The sequence below is a fragment of the Hyperolius riggenbachi genome, chromosome 1 (genome assembly GCF_040937935.1).
Source record: "Hyperolius riggenbachi isolate aHypRig1 chromosome 1, aHypRig1.pri, whole genome shotgun sequence".
NCBI classification, from domain to species: domain Eukaryota; kingdom Metazoa; phylum Chordata; class Amphibia; order Anura; family Hyperoliidae; genus Hyperolius; species Hyperolius riggenbachi.
Window position 1 is genome coordinate 229,694,969 of NC_090646.1, and position 20,589 is coordinate 229,715,557.

Below are 20,589 nucleotides of genomic sequence, written 5' to 3' on the forward strand. Positions count from 1 at the left end.
TTGGACCTCTTCCCCCCTTACGTCCTGAGGCACAATATGTACCTGAGGTCGGGAAGACTGTACTCTCTGCAATCTTTCGATTAAGAGTACCTCTTCACTTACCCAACTCTCATGAGGATAAGCTGTTGCATATGGACTGTGTAATATCGTCCCCTGTTGTGACCCTAGTGGTGTGAATGGGGTTCCCTGTGTGGGCTTTCCCTCCCCCGGGACCGCTCTCCCCACCCTCTTTGTCACCTGGAAATGTGGCTTGATCTCGATTGTTACTTCTTGTTTCGAGAACCACCCACCCTTGGCTTTCCAGCCTTTACGTGTGTATAGTTGTTTCAGAGGCACTCTCTGTTGGTAGCTCCAGAGTGTGATGTTGTCCCCTGCGTCTCTCTGGTAAGAGAATTGACGCCTCCTGCTCGTTCCTCTCCAATCTGGACCCATCTCACTCTGCATAACCAAGACAAGGTACCCCTGAATCACACACTCCACCTTTTGCATGTACCCATTGTACTGCAATGTACCTTTTAACAAACCTTTGGATCGTGCAAGAGACGATGGTGTCGAAGCAAGGTGATAAGAACAGTTTATTACAGTTGGTGCCGTGAAAACCCTAGGCCAATCCCAGGTCGTTGATTGGTGATCCAGGTGGGCACAAGAGTCAGTCTAATTGAGACTTCTCGAAGCAGCGACTTACATCTCTGTGAAGCAAGCACAAGAGAACAGGAGGAGCTCAGAGCGAGCTGAGCTGGAAGAGTTAAGAGCGGACTACGGAGGCCAGAGGCGAGAAGTGCAAAGCTTATCAAGCAGAGATAAGCTCTGTGCGGAGTGAGTCGGGAAAATCCCAGTGGCAGGGTCGATGTGGGCGCCCTAATTGGAGTGGACGTACGCCACACATAGGGGAAGGCAGTCCAAGAGAATGGGTTTGGCCAGATCCCATTAGGACCTTCAGCGCATCCGACGCCTGTGAGGAAAACTGAGCCAAGATTGCTGGGAGACTCAGAGCTCGTTTCTGGTACAGAGGCCACACACCGCAAGAGATTTTGATAAGGCAAGTATAGTGTTTCATCTGTTTAATTCTAATGCAAGTGTTGGTATTACATGTTGACAGTTTGTTCCAGCAGTGCTTTCTCTCTAAATTTTCAAATGTATGTTCGTACTGGTTTTCCTGTGTAGGTTCGTACTGGTTTTCCTGTGTAGGTGTAGGTGCGTGCAGTTTCAGGTTTTTTTTTTTTTCTTCCCTTTCTCCTTTGTCTTTCTCCCGTGTATGAGTCTGGGAGGTTTGCCAGATATGGGAGTCCCCCGCAGGAGAGATAAGGGGGGGCTAAGGCTTTCGAGTAGTAGAGGGGGGGGAGAGGAGAAGGAGAGAGAGGGAAGAGAGAGGAGACTGGTAGTGAGGAAAGTGAGAGAGAGACAGCTGTGCGGTTTTAGAAGGGTTTAAAGCACTGTGTTAGCTGTCGGAAGTATGTTTGTTTTCTCTTCTCGGGGAGCTATACAGATGCACGCAGCCCACGGACCTGGGTCGCTTTGAAGGTATGCAACAGTTAGAGTGACAGCTGAGATAGTGGGTGGTGCTACTGTATGGGGCTCGGACGTAGTTTTTTCTTTTTTTGTCAGCAGGGGTGTTCGGGAGATGTTCTGCTGGGTAGAGTCTGTGGTTCAGAGATAGGAGACTCCACGGTGGAATTTCTGGTATTTCTCTTTTGGGATGTTTTTCCATCCGAGAGTGTGTAGAGCGGTATGCCAAGCTTGGGGAAGAGCTTTTTCTGCTGAAATGTTTAGTGTGCATATACATTGTATGTATGTTCTAACTGGTTCTTTTTTCCTAATGTGTATAGGATTAAGCGGTTGCTACGGGAGATTGATAGCAGCCATTTTGGCTGGCATGCCATGACTCAACATGGCGTCGGGTTTCTGAGAAAGCCACTCCCATCTGCATGATGTATCAGGAGGGGAGGGGGCGGGAAGCGCCCACTGATAGGCACGCCCCGATGGCAGGGGGGGAGGATGTGCTGGGGGGGATCCCGGGTCCCACGTCACAGCTGGGCACAAGGCGCCGTGCACGGAAGCAGCTGGTGGGAGGGGGGTCCTGAGTGGGGACAGTAGAGAGATTCTACTGGGTTTTTTGGCTTCCAGATGATTTCCTCAGAAGAAGTCTGGACACAGGGAGTGTCCGCATACGGGAGCCAAGCAAGTTGCAGGCTCATAAATAGGAAGTGTTTCCCAGCTAGGAAAACACGTATAAGTCAGATAGTCCCCAGGGAGTGATTTGCGAGTGCTGCGCAGATCAGGGAAGTATCTGTACTGGGTTGCTTATGGGATTATTCCTGTAAGTGAGGCACCTTGATGGGTGGTGCAGCATGAGTTCCCAATAGAGAAGGGGGGGCAGCGCATCAGGGGGGGTGCCGGAGTTGGAAAAAAGGGAGTTGACCAATCCGGGTTTCCGGTTTTTGTAGTGGACAGGGCCAGAGCTGGACTGAGAGGTCTATGCTGGGCTGGGGCTGTTTTTTTTGTTTGTGCGTTTTTTTTCGTCCACTGATTGGTCAAATATGTTTTTTCCAGCTCTTATCAATTGTAGCACAAAGAACAAGGACTGACAGCAGTTCATGGGGCATTATACAGATGATAGAATTGCCATTTACAGAGTGACAGTGTATCAGTACGGTGTTTGCCAGGTGACTACCTACCAAGTGGGCATTCAGGGATCTGCATACAGGCATGTGACGCTGGTATGCTTAGCCCTGCACCCTGTGTAGTTTAAGTGCAAAGTGCTCCTTCCTACAGGGAGGCAGCCAGTTTTTTTTGGTAGTTTAGGTGGTGGCACGGCAAACATTGGTCAGAGGGTACAACACACAGAACTTCTAGCAGAGCTGGTATCGCGATGAAGTTCTAGATAAGTAAATGCGATAATGAGTAAGAGCATTGCAGGCTCACCTGCAAAGCAGCATCAGGTGTGGCATCCGTAATCTGTGCATGCGACGGCCGCGCATGGACAGATAAGGGGGGATGTGGAGTGAGCTGCAATGGGGGAGAGCTTCCAAAGGTAAAGCGAGCTTCCATAGGTGAAGTCCGCGGGAGCATATTTTAAACAGGTAAGTACTGAAGATAGTACTGAGGTAGGGGGGTGAAGTTTAACTCCAATCTACCAATAAGAGTAAACAGAGTTCAGGAGAACCATAAAGCAACGAGATCAATTACGATATATATTGATCAATTTAAAGTGTAAAGAGTACAAGCCGCAGGGCGAATCCCAATTCATTAATAAGAATTGATTTGTTTGTATTTCGATTTCAGGTGTTTGGCAATATGGAATTGAGACAGCTGCAGTGCTGGCAGCAAAGATGGAGATGTCAGTCGGATAAGCGAAAGGTTCCAGATGCCCATCTAAGCTTGGAGGAACACGAGATTCCTGAAATCGGAAAGAGACTAAAACACGAGATTCCTGAAATCGGAAAGAGACTAAAACACGAGATTCCTGAAATCGGAAAGAGACTAAAACACGAGATTTCGGAGATCGGAAAGAGACTAACAAAACTGTCGGAGCAAAGCATAATGCAAAGTGCTAATGTTTTTCTTTCCCAGGGTGGTGCTTTTATAATGAAGTGTACCATGCTGATGGTGATCCTAGGTTGCCATTCCGTCCTAGGAGAACGAAGAGAGGACATTCTCATGTATAATAAGGGGTTAATGAGAATGCAAGGCCCAAGCATGTTAATGTTGGGTGACAAAGGTACTGATCCTTTCACACCTCCCTCCGCTTGGCACAGATGGACCATGCAGGGACGGAGGAAAGGAGCACTTGTGCCAGGAGAAAGCAAATTTCATGGCACAATGTGGGTGAAAGGTCTGAAGGGTCAAGTGTGCGGGCAGTGGGAATTTAATGGCAGTGTAAATCTGCTATTGAATGCCACACTCCCAGAATCAATGGGAGTGTGGCAGATCAGAGAGACCCGCGGCCTTGTTCAGAACAGCTTCTTGGTATGTTCTAGTTCTGCTGACAGAACTGCAGATTTTTCTCTCTACAGAGAAAATCCCCTTAAAGGACAGGTCTGCTCATCAAGCCTTTTTGACTAACTCAGTCCAAATAACTGAGGCCTACTTAAATTATAACATTGCTGTCACTTACAGTAAGTAGTAGAAATCTGACATTACCGATAGATTTTGGACTAGACCATCTTCTCATAGGGGGTTCTTATGGTTTTCTTTATTTTTAAAAGCATTTAGTGAATGACAGTTGCTGCCAAAGTGTACGGTGAGCAGGGAGGCTGGACAGCATCATTGCATAAATCTTTTTTAGGTAGTGTCTTTATAAAGAATAAAGGCCATGCTGAGAATCCCCTATGGAGAGATGGACTAGCCCAAAACCTGTCGGTAATGTCAGATTTCTACTACCTACTGTAAGTGACAGCAATATTTATGGCTCATTTTACTCTGGAAGAAATGTACTTCTTATTTATATGTGTTTTAAATATTAAGATTTTCGTGACAGTTCCTCTTTAAGTGACACTCAAAGTATCTGGACTGGATTGACTAAACGTGTATATGCCATTAGGTGTTGCCACCCTCATCTTTGTTTTGTTGTTGTTGTTTTTTGAATTCATTGGGTTCATTAGTAAAAAAAAAAAAAAAATCTCATTACTGGAGTCTGCATGAGACTCCAGTAATAAGGCACCTACTAAATTTTCCACAAGAACCACTATGTTGGATTATAAGACAGATGACTGCAGTAGTGAACCCTGAAACAAGCATGCAGCAAATCCAGTCAGACTTCAGTCAGAGAACCTGATCTGCATGCTTGTTCAGGGTCTATCGCTGAATACATTAGAGGCAGAGGATCAGCGGGACACCAGGCATTTCATTGTTAAAGGAGAACTGTAGTGAGAGGTATATGGAGGCTGCCATATTTATTTCCTTTTAAAGTGGATCCGAGATGAACTTTTACTCATTGCATAATTGTGTTCCTTTCCTATTGTTTATAGGGCATTCCTCAAGCCAAATCCTTTTTTGTTTTTGTTTTAATACTCTATAATTCCCTATAAACTAAAGAAGCCACGCCCACAGGTTTTCAGAGAGCAAAGGCACTTTCAGACAGTAGCAAGGGCTCATGGGAGCTCAGTCTGGGCAGGAGGAGGGGGAGGTATTACTAGCCAGAGATTTCAGAGGCAGAGGGGAGGAGGAGGGGGGATTAGGTTTTTTTGCTTAAGATGCAGATAATCCTGCCTCTGTGTAATGTTTACAAACAACATGGCTGCTGTCATTGTATCACAGGAATAATCAATCATATTCTATTAAAGCTGTTTGCTGCTAGATTTGCTGTGTATCTAAACTTTAGATAAGATATATAGACAAGTTACTTGTTCTAGTTAGTTTTTCATCTCAATCCGCTTTAAGCAATACCAGTTGCCTGACAGTCCTGCTGATCTGTTTGGCTGAAGTAGTGGCTGAATCACACCAGAAACAAGCATGCAGCTAATCTTGTCATATCTGTCAAAATTGTCAGAAAAACCTGATCTGCTGCATGCTTGTTCAGGGTCTATGGCTGAAAGTATTAGAGGCAGAGGATCAGCAGGATAGCCAGGTAACTGGTATTAATTAAATGGAAATAAATATGGAAGCCTCCATACACCTCTCTCTACAGTTCTCCTTTAAGACACAGAGACAAGACACAGAAGCGTTATCATGCTTTTTTCCTGGTGGACTCAAAGCGCCACAGCTGCAGCCACTAGGGCACACTCAGAATCAGAAACTTTATTAACCAAGTGTGAATGTCATACCCGGAATTGTTTCTGGTTCACATTGCAATGGTAAAAGAGCAAAGACATACAAGACATTCACAATAGAGTAAGACAAACATGATGTTTACCGCATGGTAGATATACAATGAGACAGTGAAAACTAAGCGAACGTGCAATTTAGATATACAATGAGACAGTCAAAACTAAGTGAACATGCAATTGAGCATGGGACGCAGTCATGGGCCTCCCACCATTGTGTGGACTAGTCCATGCAGCGATTACCAGAAGTTCAGAGTGGTGGCTGCATATATAACTCCAGGGAACAAGAGTGCCTCAGCCAGGGGTAGTTAAGATGAGCGGACGCTATAGCAGAAGCAGTGTTAAGGGAGTCTTGCCCAAGGCCTCCTACTGAATAAGTGCTGTCTTACTGAACAGGCAGAGCTGAGGTTCAAACCCAGGTCTCCTGTGTCAGAGGCAGAGCCCTTTTAAACAGTGCACTATGCAGCCACAAAGGATATCTAAATGCCATATGCACTGAAAAGGGTTCTGAGATTTCAATTGCTCTGAGAGATCGGCCATAATTAATAATGGATGCAATTTGGCACTTGATAAATAGACATAAAAATTACCATTAATGTACTATGGAAGTGTCTTTTCTTTCTGTTTATAAATAAACCCTCTATACACAAGATTATGCTGTTTCATACTCCAGGCACGTATCATCAGCCCATAACATCTAATATCTGTAGAAGACAACCAAGCTAAACCAAATTTGGTTTGGCTAAAGAATGTGTGAGTAGTTTTGTCATATCCGGCAGCAGTTTCTCGTTTGCCATGTTTAGAGTCTGCAGCAACAAATAAAATACAATATGTTTATTGCACTTAATTTGCCAATTACCTGTAAATGACCACAAAAAAAATGTTGTACTGATGATATTTCAAAGTTGGCCTTGAATCAAAACTCTAGTGTAAAGAAACATATTTTTCTCATGTCTCCTGGACAAGAACCATGAAATATCAAAGTGTTTCACATAAGCAAACAATCCACCCAATTTTTTTCTGTGAATTGCAGTTTGGCACCCATTTGCATGACTAAATATTACTTTTCAGCATAATGGAGAACGTACTCCAGGGCGAGGAGTTGGATGAGCTACAGCAATGATGAGGATTTTCCTCTTCAGGAGTGCCTGAGGCCTTTTGGCTTGAATGTTAGTCATTTGTGTTATGTGGTCTGCGCTCTAACAACAGGTTTATGTTATGTCAAAGTTGTGGTCAGGTTTTGTGCAGTTAACCCTCAAAATGACTGTTTTATTGTACCTTTATTGTTAATTTTTTTTATTAAAAAAATACAGTGGACTTCTACAGCACTTTACTGAGTACACAGACAAGTCACTAACTGTCCCTCGGAGGAGCTTACAGTCTAATCACTACCATAGTCATAGTCTCATGTCCCTACAGTTGTATTAGGTTCATTTTTTCAGAGTGTGGGTGGAAACCGGAGTGCCTGGTGGAAATCCAATCAAACACAGGGGCAGAGAGAGCAACTGTTCAGATAAAGGCCTCAATACACTAAGCTTATACCTGTCTTTAATAACTCTTCTAGAGTTGTTACCATGGTGATAAGGCATGCAGTATTCAGGAAACATTTTACCTCAGGCAAACCTAAAGTTAACTCTTCTGTCTTTAAATTAACTCTTTAATCCTTAAAATAACTCCAGAGTTAGACAGGCTGTTCATTAACTGCATGTGAAAATAACTACAGAGGAGATAACTTAACTACAGAGGAGATAACTTAACTACAGAGGAGGTAACTTAACTACAGAGGAGGTAAATTAACTACAGAAGAGGTAACGTAAGGAATGAAGAGATAAGATAACTCTCCTACTAGTGGAGGTAAGTTTTCTCTTGCCTTATTATCTCCAGCATGATCTTAGTGAATTGAGGCCAATGTTCTTGCTAAAATTTGAAGCTAGATTTCTAGCGCTATAGGGCCTCAGTAACATCCACTACATCACTGTGTCACCCACTTATTTTACTCTGTAGCAGAGTTCTTTCTTGTCGCTGAAAAGTATTAAAGCCCAACAACTACAAACAATAATGTAATGCTTGAAATATAGAAATGACATGAGGGTGTTCCATGCATTAACATAAGAGTAGTCCTTACTTCCCTTAGATCTCCAGTCTATCAGTGTTGCTACTGTGTAAAGTGCTTGCAGGATACTAAACTGAACTAATGACTTGAATCAAAACTATACCTCGGGCAACGTGGTCAAATTGCAGATTTGCATGTTGCAATATCCAATGGCTGTATATGTATGTTTTTGTTATTTCACTCCCGATCTGAAGCCATTCTAATTTGATCAGATCATTTATCAATCAGGAGCAAGTATTGCTTAATGTGAACCAGCTCTAATTCTGTCCCAGATATCCATTTCATAGAGCAGACATTGCCGCTATCTGCCATACAAGTTCTGTACTACATGCTCACAGCAACCCTGTCCCAGACCTGTAAAATAGCGTGAGAATGGGAGAGTTCAAGTGATCTGTGTTAACTGGCAGTCTTGCAGCTTCTACTCCCATTTCTTCTTTACTTCATGTGTGGTTGATTATGGCATAGGGGGAGGAGTCTTTACAGCTTTCTCTCTAGTAAAATTACACATTGCAAATTGAGTCATCGCAACAGGAAATGCAGCTATAGGACCCAACCAGCTAGGCATTTTAAATCTATTACTGTATAGTGAAAATACAGGTGTGCCATGGACGAAACAGTGTACTTTTGCTGATGAATGGAAATTGACCTCTGTATGCATTTTTAAATAAAGGTGCAACTGGGGCTTTGAGTGATAAAGCATATAATATCATGTGCTTGACATTTTCGCTCATATTTTCCTCTTTCAGATGCAGTCTTTGCCTTCCAGCTGCGTAACCCTGTTCACAATGGGCATGCCTTACTGATGCAGGACACACACAAGCAGCTGCTTGAACGAGGTTACAGACGTCCTGTTCTTTTGCTTCACCCTCTGGGAGGTTGGACCAAGGATGATGATGTCCCCTTGATGTGGCGCATGAAGCAACATGCTGCTGTGCTTGAAGAAGGTATTCTGGACCCAGAGACAACAGTAGTTGCCATCTTCCCATCTCCTATGATGTATGCTGGCCCAACAGAGGTAATGTGGCTTACACTGAAATCCTCAGTGCTCCTATTTTCCTTTGAAGCAAACTGTAACCAAGGTTTCCTTGGTATTCCCAGAAACCTGTTAATCAGGGCCATGTAGTATATGAGCATATTTGTCTCAGAAACATCTGATCATGACAGTGGAGTACCTATTGTGTTTGACATTTAGCGTTGATTATTTACAGACGCCTCTCTTCTCAATAAAACATTTTTTTTAGAAGGGGGGAGGTTTGAGGGTAGTGCATTAGTGGTCCTCCCATCCACATATAGCTGGTCTGGTGGTACCTCATGGGAAGGGGGCTAAACGTCACTCCTCCCATCCTATCCATGGACCCTCTTCCTGTGTCCCCTGCAGAGTAGGGTGCAGCGTTGCAGCTTGTAAGTGAATCTCACCTAATCCCGATGCACCCATGCTCCTCCTTAGTAGCCGGTCCTTCTCTGCCCACCCAGTCTCTGCATGCCGCGGGTAACTATATGACATGTGGGAAGTACAGTGATCAGTCGGATGCCGAGGAACATGACTCATCGGATTCGGGATTAGGTGAAATTCACACAGGAGGAGCGCCCATGAACAGGGAGGAATGATGTTGGGATTCAGCCAGTAGGGCAAATGAACGTTGGGGGATGTGGGGTGGGGGCCCAACATCATTCCTCCCTCTCCATGGGCCCTCCTCCTGTGTCCCCCTGCATAGTAGGGAGCAGTGGTGCAGCTTGCTCAAGCTGTAGATCAAACTTTTTCAACAGTTAAAACTTGCTTCCCCTCAGCTGCTCCCACTACCGTTAGGTTTATAAATATTTGGACAGAGACAGCTTTTTTTCTATTTTTGGTTCTGTACATTACCGCTGTGAATTTTAAATGAAACCACTCAATTGAAGTGCAGACTTTCAGCTTTAATTCATTTGGGTAAATAACTGCAACAACCGTTCTCTTTAAACACAAAAAGCAATGTCAGAGTGATTAAGCTTATCAGTGTTCATACAACAGGGAGTGTGAAAAAGTACTTTATCTTACTCCATTATAAACAGTGTTTTCAGCGGTAAAAAAAGCGGTTTTGAGCAGTCTGTCAAAGCACAATCAAGGGAAATCAGTGTTTATTGGGTTAATCGCAACAACGTATATATTCTGGTAAACACTTTTACTTAGCACATCCTGAAGTTCTCCTTTAAAGTGAACCGTGACGTGTAAGTGATATGGAGCCATAGTTATTTCCTTTTAATCAATACCAGTTGCCTGGCAGCCCTGCTGATCTAGTTGGCTGCAATAGTATCTGAATTACACCAGAAATATGCATGCAGCTAATCTTGTCAGTTCTGACATGCTTGTTCAGGGTTTATGACTAAAAGTATTAGATCAGCAGGACAGCCAGGCAACTGTTATTGCTTAAAACAAAATAAATATGGCAGCCTCCATGTCACTCTCACCTCTGGTTCACTTTAAAGCAACAAAGCTCAACTCCAAACATTTTCTGTTGGAAAACATAGATCATAAATGTTGCACCATTTTTATGTGAAATGTGGTTTCTCCGATGAAAACTCATATTTTAAATAGCTTGCCATATTGGCATTGTCATATTCCCTGATGCAGACCTGCTGAAGGATCAAACAGCAGCCCTAGTGAGAAAGGCTAGCCTCATACTGTTCAGACTGCTGTTTTTTAATGGTGTGAGTGGTTTATGGTCACCAGTTTAAAATTTGAGCAAACTTATTTTAACCACTTTACCCCCGCGCGTACGTATTTCTCCGCCCCTTTTTCCATCCTTTAAAAACCAGGGACGGAGAAACACGTACTTTCCGCGTTCCCGACGCTGCCCGCGCTCCCGCTCGTAAACACGCCGCCCGCCGCTAGTAAACACGCCGCCGCCCGCTCGCCCAGAGATCAATGAACGGGAAAATCCATTCCCGTTCGTTGATCTAAGCCCCGCAATGATCAGCTGCTCTCCTATGGGCAGCGCGATCATTGTGAGAAAAAACTCACGTGTCCAGCCTCCTTATTCTTCCTCCAAGCTTCCGGAAGGAAGCTTGGAGGTCGCATTAAAACAAAAAGTTACTGTGGCCATCTTGTGGCCAAATAGTAAACTACACCCTACACATTTTTCACATACAAATAAATGACTTTTACACATAAAATTAACTCATTACCTCCCACACTCCCCATTTTTTTTTTTTTTTTTGTAATTAAAAAAAAATTAAAAAATTTACAATTAAAAAAAATACATAAATAGTTACCTTAGGGACTGAACTTTTTAAATATTTATGTCAAGAGGGTATAACACTGTTACTTTATAAACTATGGGCTTGTAATTAGGGATGGACGCAAAACTGAAAAAAATGCACCTTTATTTCCAAATAAAATATTGGCGCCAAACATTGTGATAGGGACATAATTTAAATGGTTTTATAACCGGGACAAAAGGGCAAATACGTTTCATGGGTTTTAATTACAGTAGCATGCATTATTTAAAAACTATAATGGCCGAAAACTGAAAAATAATTTTTTTTTTCCCCACATTTTTCCTATTTTCCCATTAAAACACATTTAGAAAAAAATAATTCTTGGCATAATGTCCCACCTAAAGAAAGCCTAATTGGTGGCGAAAAAAACAAGATATAGTTCATTTCATTGCGATAAGTAATAATAAAGTTATAGACGAATGAATGGAAGGAGCGCTGAAAGGTGAAAATTGCTCTGGTGCTCAGGGGGTAAAACCCCTCAGTGGTGAAGTGGTTAAAGTGTACCTGAGGCGATATGTGACATGAGAGAAACGTGTGTGTGTGTGTGTATACAGTACAAAAAATATTAATAACCAGGCTGTTTTATTTTGTTTTAATTTGCTACCTGAATGAGTTGTCTAGGCATGGGAGTGACAACTTCTGTCTTGTCGTTACCTTGTCGGGAATATAGTAAACCTCACTGATTAGCAAATTACAGCCATAAAAGTTTTCCTGGCAGAATACAACTTCTTAGGCCAAGGAGAGACAAAATACATTTATATGTAAAACAGAGGCGCCAGCAGGATAAAATTAGATAAAATGTTTAAAAATTGCTTGGAGTAAGTGGTTGGCTTACCTCCACAAAGCAGACATGAAATACTGTCTCAAATACAAAAAACACATTTATTATATGGTACCCCAAGAGTGCAACACGTTTCGCAGGTCAAACCCGCTTCATCAGGCAAAAACATGGGGACAACAGAATTTCTGCAGTAACGAGTTTAGCACCTCAGTCATACGTTTTTTTTCCCTTCTTTTCCCTCTCATTCGTAACAAAACCAGGAAAGTTATCTATATATCATTTGTTTTTATTGTTCAGGGCTTGGCAGAGATACAACATTAAATAGCCTAGATGGTATCACTGCATATTAGTTTAGCCGGTACATCGCGGGTATAAACAAAGCTTAGGTGTAGCATGGACCTGTGGGAACCTCCTTGTCTTGTCTTTAACGTGTCTGAGTATGTGTAGAGTCAAGTGTAAAGTAAAAAGGCAATCATTTCTCTGGAGCTTGAAGACAATCATATCCTTAACTTGCCTGCGTCATCTTTGGGGAAAAGTAATGAAAAACAAAAATCCCTCAATGCTTGCTGTTTTTCCAATGACTTCAGACAATGGCTCGCCAGTATGGCCTCTTGTGCCAAATAATAACAATAATATAAAACCCATCCCTCCCTTTAATCATTTTCTTTGGGTCATAGAGAAGACATTATACCATTTTCTATAAAAGCAAATTATTTACAGACCAGCTTTCTGTTAACCTTGGCTTTACCAAACTATCCTGCATAAGTCATCACACTGTATTTTCTGCAGATTGAGAAGGTTGATGATTAAAGATATACGTTTATGGCTCGTCTGTATCGAACACTTGTGCTGTGTTGATATATTAAGTGTCTACTGTTGCATAGCATTGTTAACATCTCTTACAGTTCAGTATAAGGATTGTAATCTCTTACAGTTCTACTCGCGTTTGGAGTCTGGAAAGTTGCCGTCCCATATCTCTTGGCTAAGATAGTTTTCATATATTTTAACACTGAAAGCTAGAATGAAACTTTTATGTCACAGGTGAAATTTCAATTAAATGAGTGCTGTCTAGAATATCAGCAACAATTAACTTGCACAAAACAAATATGTTCTTCTTTTGTAACCGAAAGATTAAAAGCCCATAAAATCTTATCCTTAAAGTGAACCCGAGGTGAAAATAAACTAAGGATACATATATCTATATATTTATCCTCCTATGCCTAAATGACTTCATGTATCCCAGGGTTTTCTTTTATGTTTATTTATTTATTTATTTATTTGTTGTATTTATAAAGCGCCAACATATTACGCAGCGCTGGACATTAATTTAGGTTACAGACAATATTTAGGGGTGACAAACAGCAATATGACAATACAGGAATACAAGAAAACCAGATCACACAGCACAGTATGAGTACAAGGTAATGCTTAGTCAGTCACTGGATGGGAGCATGGAGTTAGGCAAGTTAGGTTCACTCAAATGCATAGCATGGGTGCACAGTAATAGAGGTGCATGATCAGGTAGGACACAAAAGGAGTGAGGACCCTGCCCAAAGGCTTACAATCTAGAGGGAGAGGTATGGACACGAGAGGTAGGGGACCAGAGTTCGGCTGTGGGTTTAGAGCAATTGTGAGGGGTGGTAGGCAAGAGTGAAAAGGTGAGTTTTGAGGGCCTTCTTGAAGGTGTTGAAGGAGGGGGCTGCCCTAATGGGTGGAGGTAGGGAGTTCCATAGTGTCGGAGCGGCTCTTGAGAAGTCTTGGAGGCGTGCATGGGACTGGGTGATGCGGGGGACGGTCAGGCGAAGTTCATTGGAGGAGCGGATTGAGCGGCTTGGTGTGTATCTCTGAGTAAGATCAGAAATGTAGGTTGGACAGGTTTTGTGGATGGATTTGTAGGTCAGACACAATATCTTGAATCTGATTCTGGACTGGATAGGAAGCCAGTGGAGGGATTCACGGAGGGGAGCCGCCCTGGTGGAGCGATGGGAGGAGTGGATAATTCTGGCAGCCGCATTCATGATGGACTGCAGTGGGGCTATTCGGGTCTTAGGGAGTCCAGACAGAAGGGCATTGCAGTAGTCGAGGCGGGAAATTATGAGGGCATGGATGAGGAGTTTGGTGGTGGCAGGGGTCAGGAAAGGGCGAATCTTACAGATGTTACGAAGGTGGAAGTTGCAGGACTTTGTGAGGTTTTGGATGTGGGGAGTGAAGGAGAGTGCGGAGTCCAGGGTGACACCCAGACAGCGGGCTTGAGAGGTAGGGTGAATAGTAGTGTGGTTAACAGTGACCTGCACATCTGGGAGGTCCAGGGATGACCGGGGTGGGAAGATCATAAATTCCGTTTTGTCTAGATTTAGTTTTAGGAACCTAGCGGACATCCAGGAGGAGATGGCAGATAGGCAGGAGGAGACCTTGTCCATGGTAGTGGTGGATATGTCAGGGGTGTGGAGATAGATTTGGGTGTCATCTGCATACAGATGATAGTTAAAACCCATGGAGGAGATAACCTTGCCAATGGAGGATGTGTATAGGGAGAACAGTAGGGGGCCAAGGACCGAGCCTTGGGGGACTCCCACTGAGAGGTGGTTGGGGGTGGACGAGGACTCATTGAAGGAGGTCGTGAAGGAGCGGTTGGAGAGGTAGGATGAAAGCCAGGTCAGGGCGAGATCGTGAATGCCCATGGATTGGAGGGACTGGAGGAGTAGGGGATGATCTACTGTATCAAAAGCTGCTGAAAGGTCAAGGAGGAGGAGAATGGTGTATTTACCTTCAGCTTTAGCTAAGGCAAGGTCATTGACCACTTTGGTGAGAGCCGTTTCGGTTGAGTGGGCAGGCCGAAATCCAGATTGCAGTGGGTCTAGTAGTGAGTTGGCATTGAGGTACTGGGTCAGGCGTTTGTGAACCAGACGCTCAAGGAGTTTTGAGGCGAAGGGGAGGAGGGAGATCGGGCGGTAGTTGGAGGGTAGCGAGGGGTCGAGGGAGGGTTTCTTGAGCAGAGGCAGTACAGTGGCCTGCTTGAAGTCTGAGGGGAAGGTGCCTGTGGATAGGGAGAGGTTAAACATGGTAGTGAGGACTGGGGCCAGATCCGTGAAGTGAGGCTGAAGTAGATCAGAAGGGATAGGGTCAAGGGGGGAGGTAGTGGTATGGGAAGTCTGCAGTAGGTGGTTGACCTCCTCAGTGGTAGTAGGAGTGAAGGAGGTGAGGGGAGGATAGGGTGGAGAAGGAGTAGGTTGTGAGCAGGTGGGAGGTGAAGATTGAAGATTGGATATTTCCTGACGGATGGAGACTATTTTGTTGGTGAAGTGGGTGGCTAAATCTGTGGCAGAGAGGGAGGAAACAGAAGGTGGGGGGGTGGGTTTAAGCAGGGAGTTGAAGGTGCTAAAAAGACGCCGGGGATTGGAAGCTTGTGCTCCGATGAGCTTGGTAAAGTATTCCTGCTTCGCATGAGCAAGGGCAGTGTGGAACTGCTGCAGGTTAGTCTTGTACTGTAGGAAATCCTGGTTTAGTCGAGTTTTCCGCCATTTTCGTTCAGTGGCGCGTGTTTCCCTCTGGAGGTTGCGAGTATGGGTAGTGCACCAGGGCTGGGGGTTAGGGGGTCGGTTGCGGCGGAATATTGGTGGAGCAGCTTTCTCTAGGGCTGATGAGAGAATTTGGTGATACTGAGCTGCAGCAAGATTAGGACAGGTTAGGGTGGGGAGAGTGGAGGATAGGCCATGGAGGGAGTCAGCAAGGACGCCAGGGTTGAGCTTGCGTAGGTCTCGCTGCCATCGACCAGGTGGGTGGGCGGGTATTTTGGAGGTGCCTTCCGTGAGGAGGTTGAAGGCGAGAAGGTAATGGTCTGAGGGTGGAAATGGTGCGATGTCGAGGTCTGCAATGTTTAACCAGTTCAGCCTTCAGTCGTTCTTCACCTAATGCATCTGAGCAATTTTCACCTCCCATTCATTCGCCAATAACTTTATCACTGCTTATCACAAAGAATTGATCTATATCTTGTTTTTTCCAATTAGGCTGTCTTTGGGTGGTATATTTTGCTAATAATTATTTTTTTCTAAATGCATTTTAATGGGAATATTAAGAAAAAAATTGAAAAAATGCCTTACTTCTCAGTTTTGGCCAGTATAGCTTTAAAATAATACATGCTACCATAGTTAAAACCCATGTATTTTATTTGCCCATTTGTCACGGTTATTACACCATTCAAATGATGTCACTACCACAATGTATGGTACTTTATTTGGAAATAAAGGTGCATTTTTTCAGTTTTGCGTCCATCACTATTTACAAGCTTATAATTTTAAAGAGAATCTGTATTGTTAAAATCGCACAAAAGTAAACATACCAGTGCGTTAGGGGACATCTATTATCCTCTGTCACAATTTCGCCGCTCCTCGCCGCATTAAAAGTGGTTAAAAACAGTTTTAAAAAGTTTGTTTACAAACAAACAAAATGGCCACCAAAACAGGAAGTAGGTTGATGTACAGTATGTCCACACATAGAAAATACATTCATACACAAGCAGGCTGTATACACCCTTCCTTTTGAATCTCAAGAGATCATTTGTGTGTTTCTTTCCCCCCTGCAGCTATCTTCCACTGAAGTGTCAGGCTGTTTCTTCCTGCAGAGTGCAGACAGCTCTGCCTGTATGTAATTCCTCAGTATGTGAAAGTCCAGCCAGCTCAGAGGAGGATTTATCCAGCTTGTAAAAGATAAGAGAGAAGAGAGAAGCTGCCCTAATCTAAATTATACACAGGCAGTGTGCAGAGAGGGGCCTGGAGGGGGGAGATGCATCACAGAACCACAACACTGAAGAACTTGGCAGCCTTCCAGACACAGGCTGACAAGTCTGACAAGAGAGAGATAAGTTGATTTATTACAGAGACAGTGATAGTAGAACATGCTGCAGTAAGCCAGAACACATTAGAATAGCTTTTGGAACTTGTAGGATGATAAAAAACAGGATGCAATTTTTGTTACGGAGTCTCTTTAAAAAAAATTGTAATATACCCTCTTAATATGCATATTAAAAAAGTTCAAACCCTTAGGTAACTATTTATGTTTTTGTTTTTTAATTGTAATTTTTTTTATTAAAAATTTTATTTTGGTATTTTTTTGGAGTGTGGGAGGTAAACAGTTTTAAATGTAATTGTGGGTTATTACAATAAATGTGTGTAGATGTAGTTTTACTATTTGGCCACCAAATGGCATCAGTCAATTTTTTTTTTCCCTGTAAGCGATCGCTCTTGCTTACGAGAAGTGAAGGGAGGATGTGAAACTTTTTTTTTTTCTTTAGAAAGATCGCGGCTTCTAATAGAAGCCGTCGGGCTTTCTAACAGGGACTTAGATGTAACGATCGGTGTCAGCACACAGAGAGAATCTGATTATTGGTGATCTGCAGTATCACCAAGAATACAGATTATACTCGACTATTGATGATCTGCAGAATCACCGATAGTCCAAGTATAACTAACCTCTGGACACCTACATAGTGTGAGTGCTTGGTGCAAGAGTAAAAACTTTGAGTAAGACCACCCGAGGCGCAGGTGGTCTTTGGCAGTAAGGGGGATACTGCCTTTTGGGAAACACAGAAACCTTCCAGCAGCCCGAGACCTCCAAAGGGGTGGAGTCCCAGGGTGAAGGTAGGAAGGACCTGCGAGTGAGTGACACCTGACAGGTGGACGTCACTAGCAGGTCTGGAGACTATCTCTGAAGGAGGGAGATAGCTCTCTGGGTCGGGCAAGCCAGGTCGTCAACACACAGACAGATAAGGTACAAAGACAGAAGACTGATTCGGTATCCAAGGCAAGCAGGGTCTGGCAACAGGTAATCAGATATACGTAGGTACCGAATCAGAAAGCAGAGGGATAGTCAGGAATGCAATAGGTCATAACAGATATCAACAATGCCTAGTCTTGGATGTGAGGTCCGTGGTCTCGACACCCTGGAACTAGTCTGAAGTATAACAGTATGATAACACAGATTCCCTAGTCTTGGGTGTGAGGTCCATGGTCTCGACACCCTGGAACTAGTCTGAAGTATAACAGAATGATAACACAGATTCCCTAGTCTTGGGTGTGAGGTCCGTGGTCTCGACACCCTGGAACTAGTCTGAAGTATAACACAATAATAACACAGGTAATCTGGCTCAGTGTGAATTCCCAGGTCCTCCTGGTTCTAACACACTGTTGGATCTGACTAAGGTTTGAGTGCTTCCACGTAAGTGTTCGCAACGGCAGACAATCTGAAAGTGACCAGCAGTGACTATATATAGCGCAGTGCTCTCTGGCGCCACCCATCAGTGATCAACCAATAGTCACTTGCCTTGAGGTCAGCTGACCAACCTGGTCAGCTGATCCCTCCTCGTTTGTCATAAAGGTTCTGCCTCTCAGCGCGCGTGTATTCCTCAACCTGTGTGAACTAACAGACCCAGCCACATCAGACGCACGCTGCTGTGGACCAACCACCGCGCTGGACGCAGAATCAGCCGCCTTGCCGCCAGCAGCTTTTCCGCATTTTATCACGTTAGATCAATAATTGTGAACTGCCTTCCCCTTCAATGATCTCTGGGCTAACTGGCGGTGGCACGGGAGTGCGCATGCGCGTTCAACCGCGGGAGCGAGCAGCAGCCTTTTGGACATAGCAGATACGTTTGAAAGGCTAAAGTAGTTAAACATCTACAAAGTAAGTTGAATGTTTTACTGTCTCTAATCAGTAGCTGCCTATTAACCACTTAATGACCGCCCACTGCACAGGGGCGGCCGGAAAGTGGATCCCGCAAGGACCAGCTTATGACCAGAGGAAGCGGTCCTTGTAGGGGCATGGGCGGAGCGATCGTGTCATCCGTGACACGATCCTCCGCCGGGGACTGGCTCCGCCCCCCTCACGCTGTAACCCGCCGGCCGTTCGGAAGCGCCGGCAGGTTACTAGCACCCGGATCGCCGCATACAAAGTGTATAATACACTTTGTAATGTATACAAAGTGTATTATACAGGCTACCTCCTGCCCTGGTGGTCCCAGTGTCCGAGGGACCACCAGGGCAGGCTGCAGCCACCCTAGTCTGCACCCAAGCACACTGATTTCCCCCCCCCCCCCTGCCCCCTGATCGCCCACAGCACCCCTCAGACCCCCCCCCCCCCCCCCCGCCCACCCCCCAGACCACTGTTTGCACCCAATCACCCCCCCCCTAATCACCCATCAATCACTCCCTGTCACTATCTGTCAACGCTCATTTTTTTTGTCCCTAAACTGCCCCCTGCTCCCTCCTGATCACCCCCCCCCCCCACCCCTCAGATTCTCCCCAGACACCCCCCCCAGACACCCCCCCTCCCCTGTGTACTGTATGCATCTATCCCCCTGATCACCTGTCAATCACCTATCAATCACCTGTCAATCACCCATCAATCACCGCCTGTCACTGCCACCCATCAATCAGCCCCTAACCTGCCCCTTGGGGGCAATCTGATCACTCACCCACACCAATAGATCGCCCGCAGATCCGACGTCAGATCACATCCCAAGTGCAGTGTTTACATCTGTTCTCTACCCTAAACACTCACTAATTACCCACCAATCACCCATCTATCACCACCTTTCACTGTTACCCATCAGATCAGACCCTAATCTGCCCCTTGCGGGCACCCAATCACCCGCCTACACGCTCAGATTGCCTTCAGACCCCCCCTTATCAATTCGCCAGTGCAATATTTATATCTGTTCTTCCCTGTAATAACCCACTGATCACCTGTCAATCACCCATCAATCACCCCCTGTCACTGCCACCCATCAATCAGCCCCTAACCTGCCCCTTGCGGGCAATCTGATCACCCACCCACACCAATAGATCGCCCGCAGATCCGACATCAGATCACCTCCCAAGTGCAGTGTTTACATCTGTTCTCTACCCTAAACACCCACTAATTACCCATCAATCACCCCCTATCGCCACCTGTCACTGTTACCCATCAGATCAGACCCTAATCTGCCCCTTGCGGGCACCCAATCACCCGCCTACACGCTCAGATTGCCCTCAGACCCCCCCTTATCAATTCGCCAGTGCAATATTTACATCTGTTCTTCCCTGTAATAACCCACTGATCACCTGTCAATCACCTGTCAATCACCCGTCAATCACCTCCTGTCACTGCCACCCATCAATCACCCCCTGTCACTGCCACCCATCAATCGGCCCCTAACCTGCCCCTTGCGGGCAATCTGATCACCCACACAATAGATCGCCCGCAGATCCGACGTCCGATCACCTCCCAAGTGCAGTGTTTACATCTGTTCTCTACCCTAGACACCCACTAATTACCCATCAATCACCCCCTGTCACTGCTACCTATCAGATCAGACCCCTATCTGCCCCTAGGGCACTCAATCGCCCGTCCACACCCTCAGAACGCCCTCAGACCCCAGCCCTGATCACCTCGCCACTGCATTGCTTGCATCTTTTCCCCCCTCTAATCACACCTTGAGACACCCATCAATCACCTCCTGTCACCCCCTAGCACACCTACCCATCAGATCAGGCCCTAATTTGCCCCGTGTGGGCTCCTGATCACTCGGCCAAACCCTCAGATCCCCCTCAGACCCCCTTCTGATCACCTCCCCAGTGCATTGATTGCATCTATTTTCCCCTCTAACCACCCCCTGAGACACCCATCAATCACCTCCTGTTACC

The 20,589-nt window shown here is 45.0% G+C and overlaps 1 protein-coding gene across 1 annotated transcript in view; it reads left to right on the plus strand.

Annotated features, from left to right (window-relative positions):
• The window catches only part of PAPSS1 (3'-phosphoadenosine 5'-phosphosulfate synthase 1), a 167,974-nt gene that overhangs the window by 113,168 nt on the left and 34,217 nt on the right, over window positions 1–20,589 (plus strand). Inside the window, exon 10 of the mRNA XM_068231236.1 lies at window positions 8,622–8,890. Coding sequence (XP_068087337.1) covers window positions 8,622–8,890 — 269 coding nt within the window. The remainder of the gene's footprint in view (window positions 1–8,621; window positions 8,891–20,589) is intronic.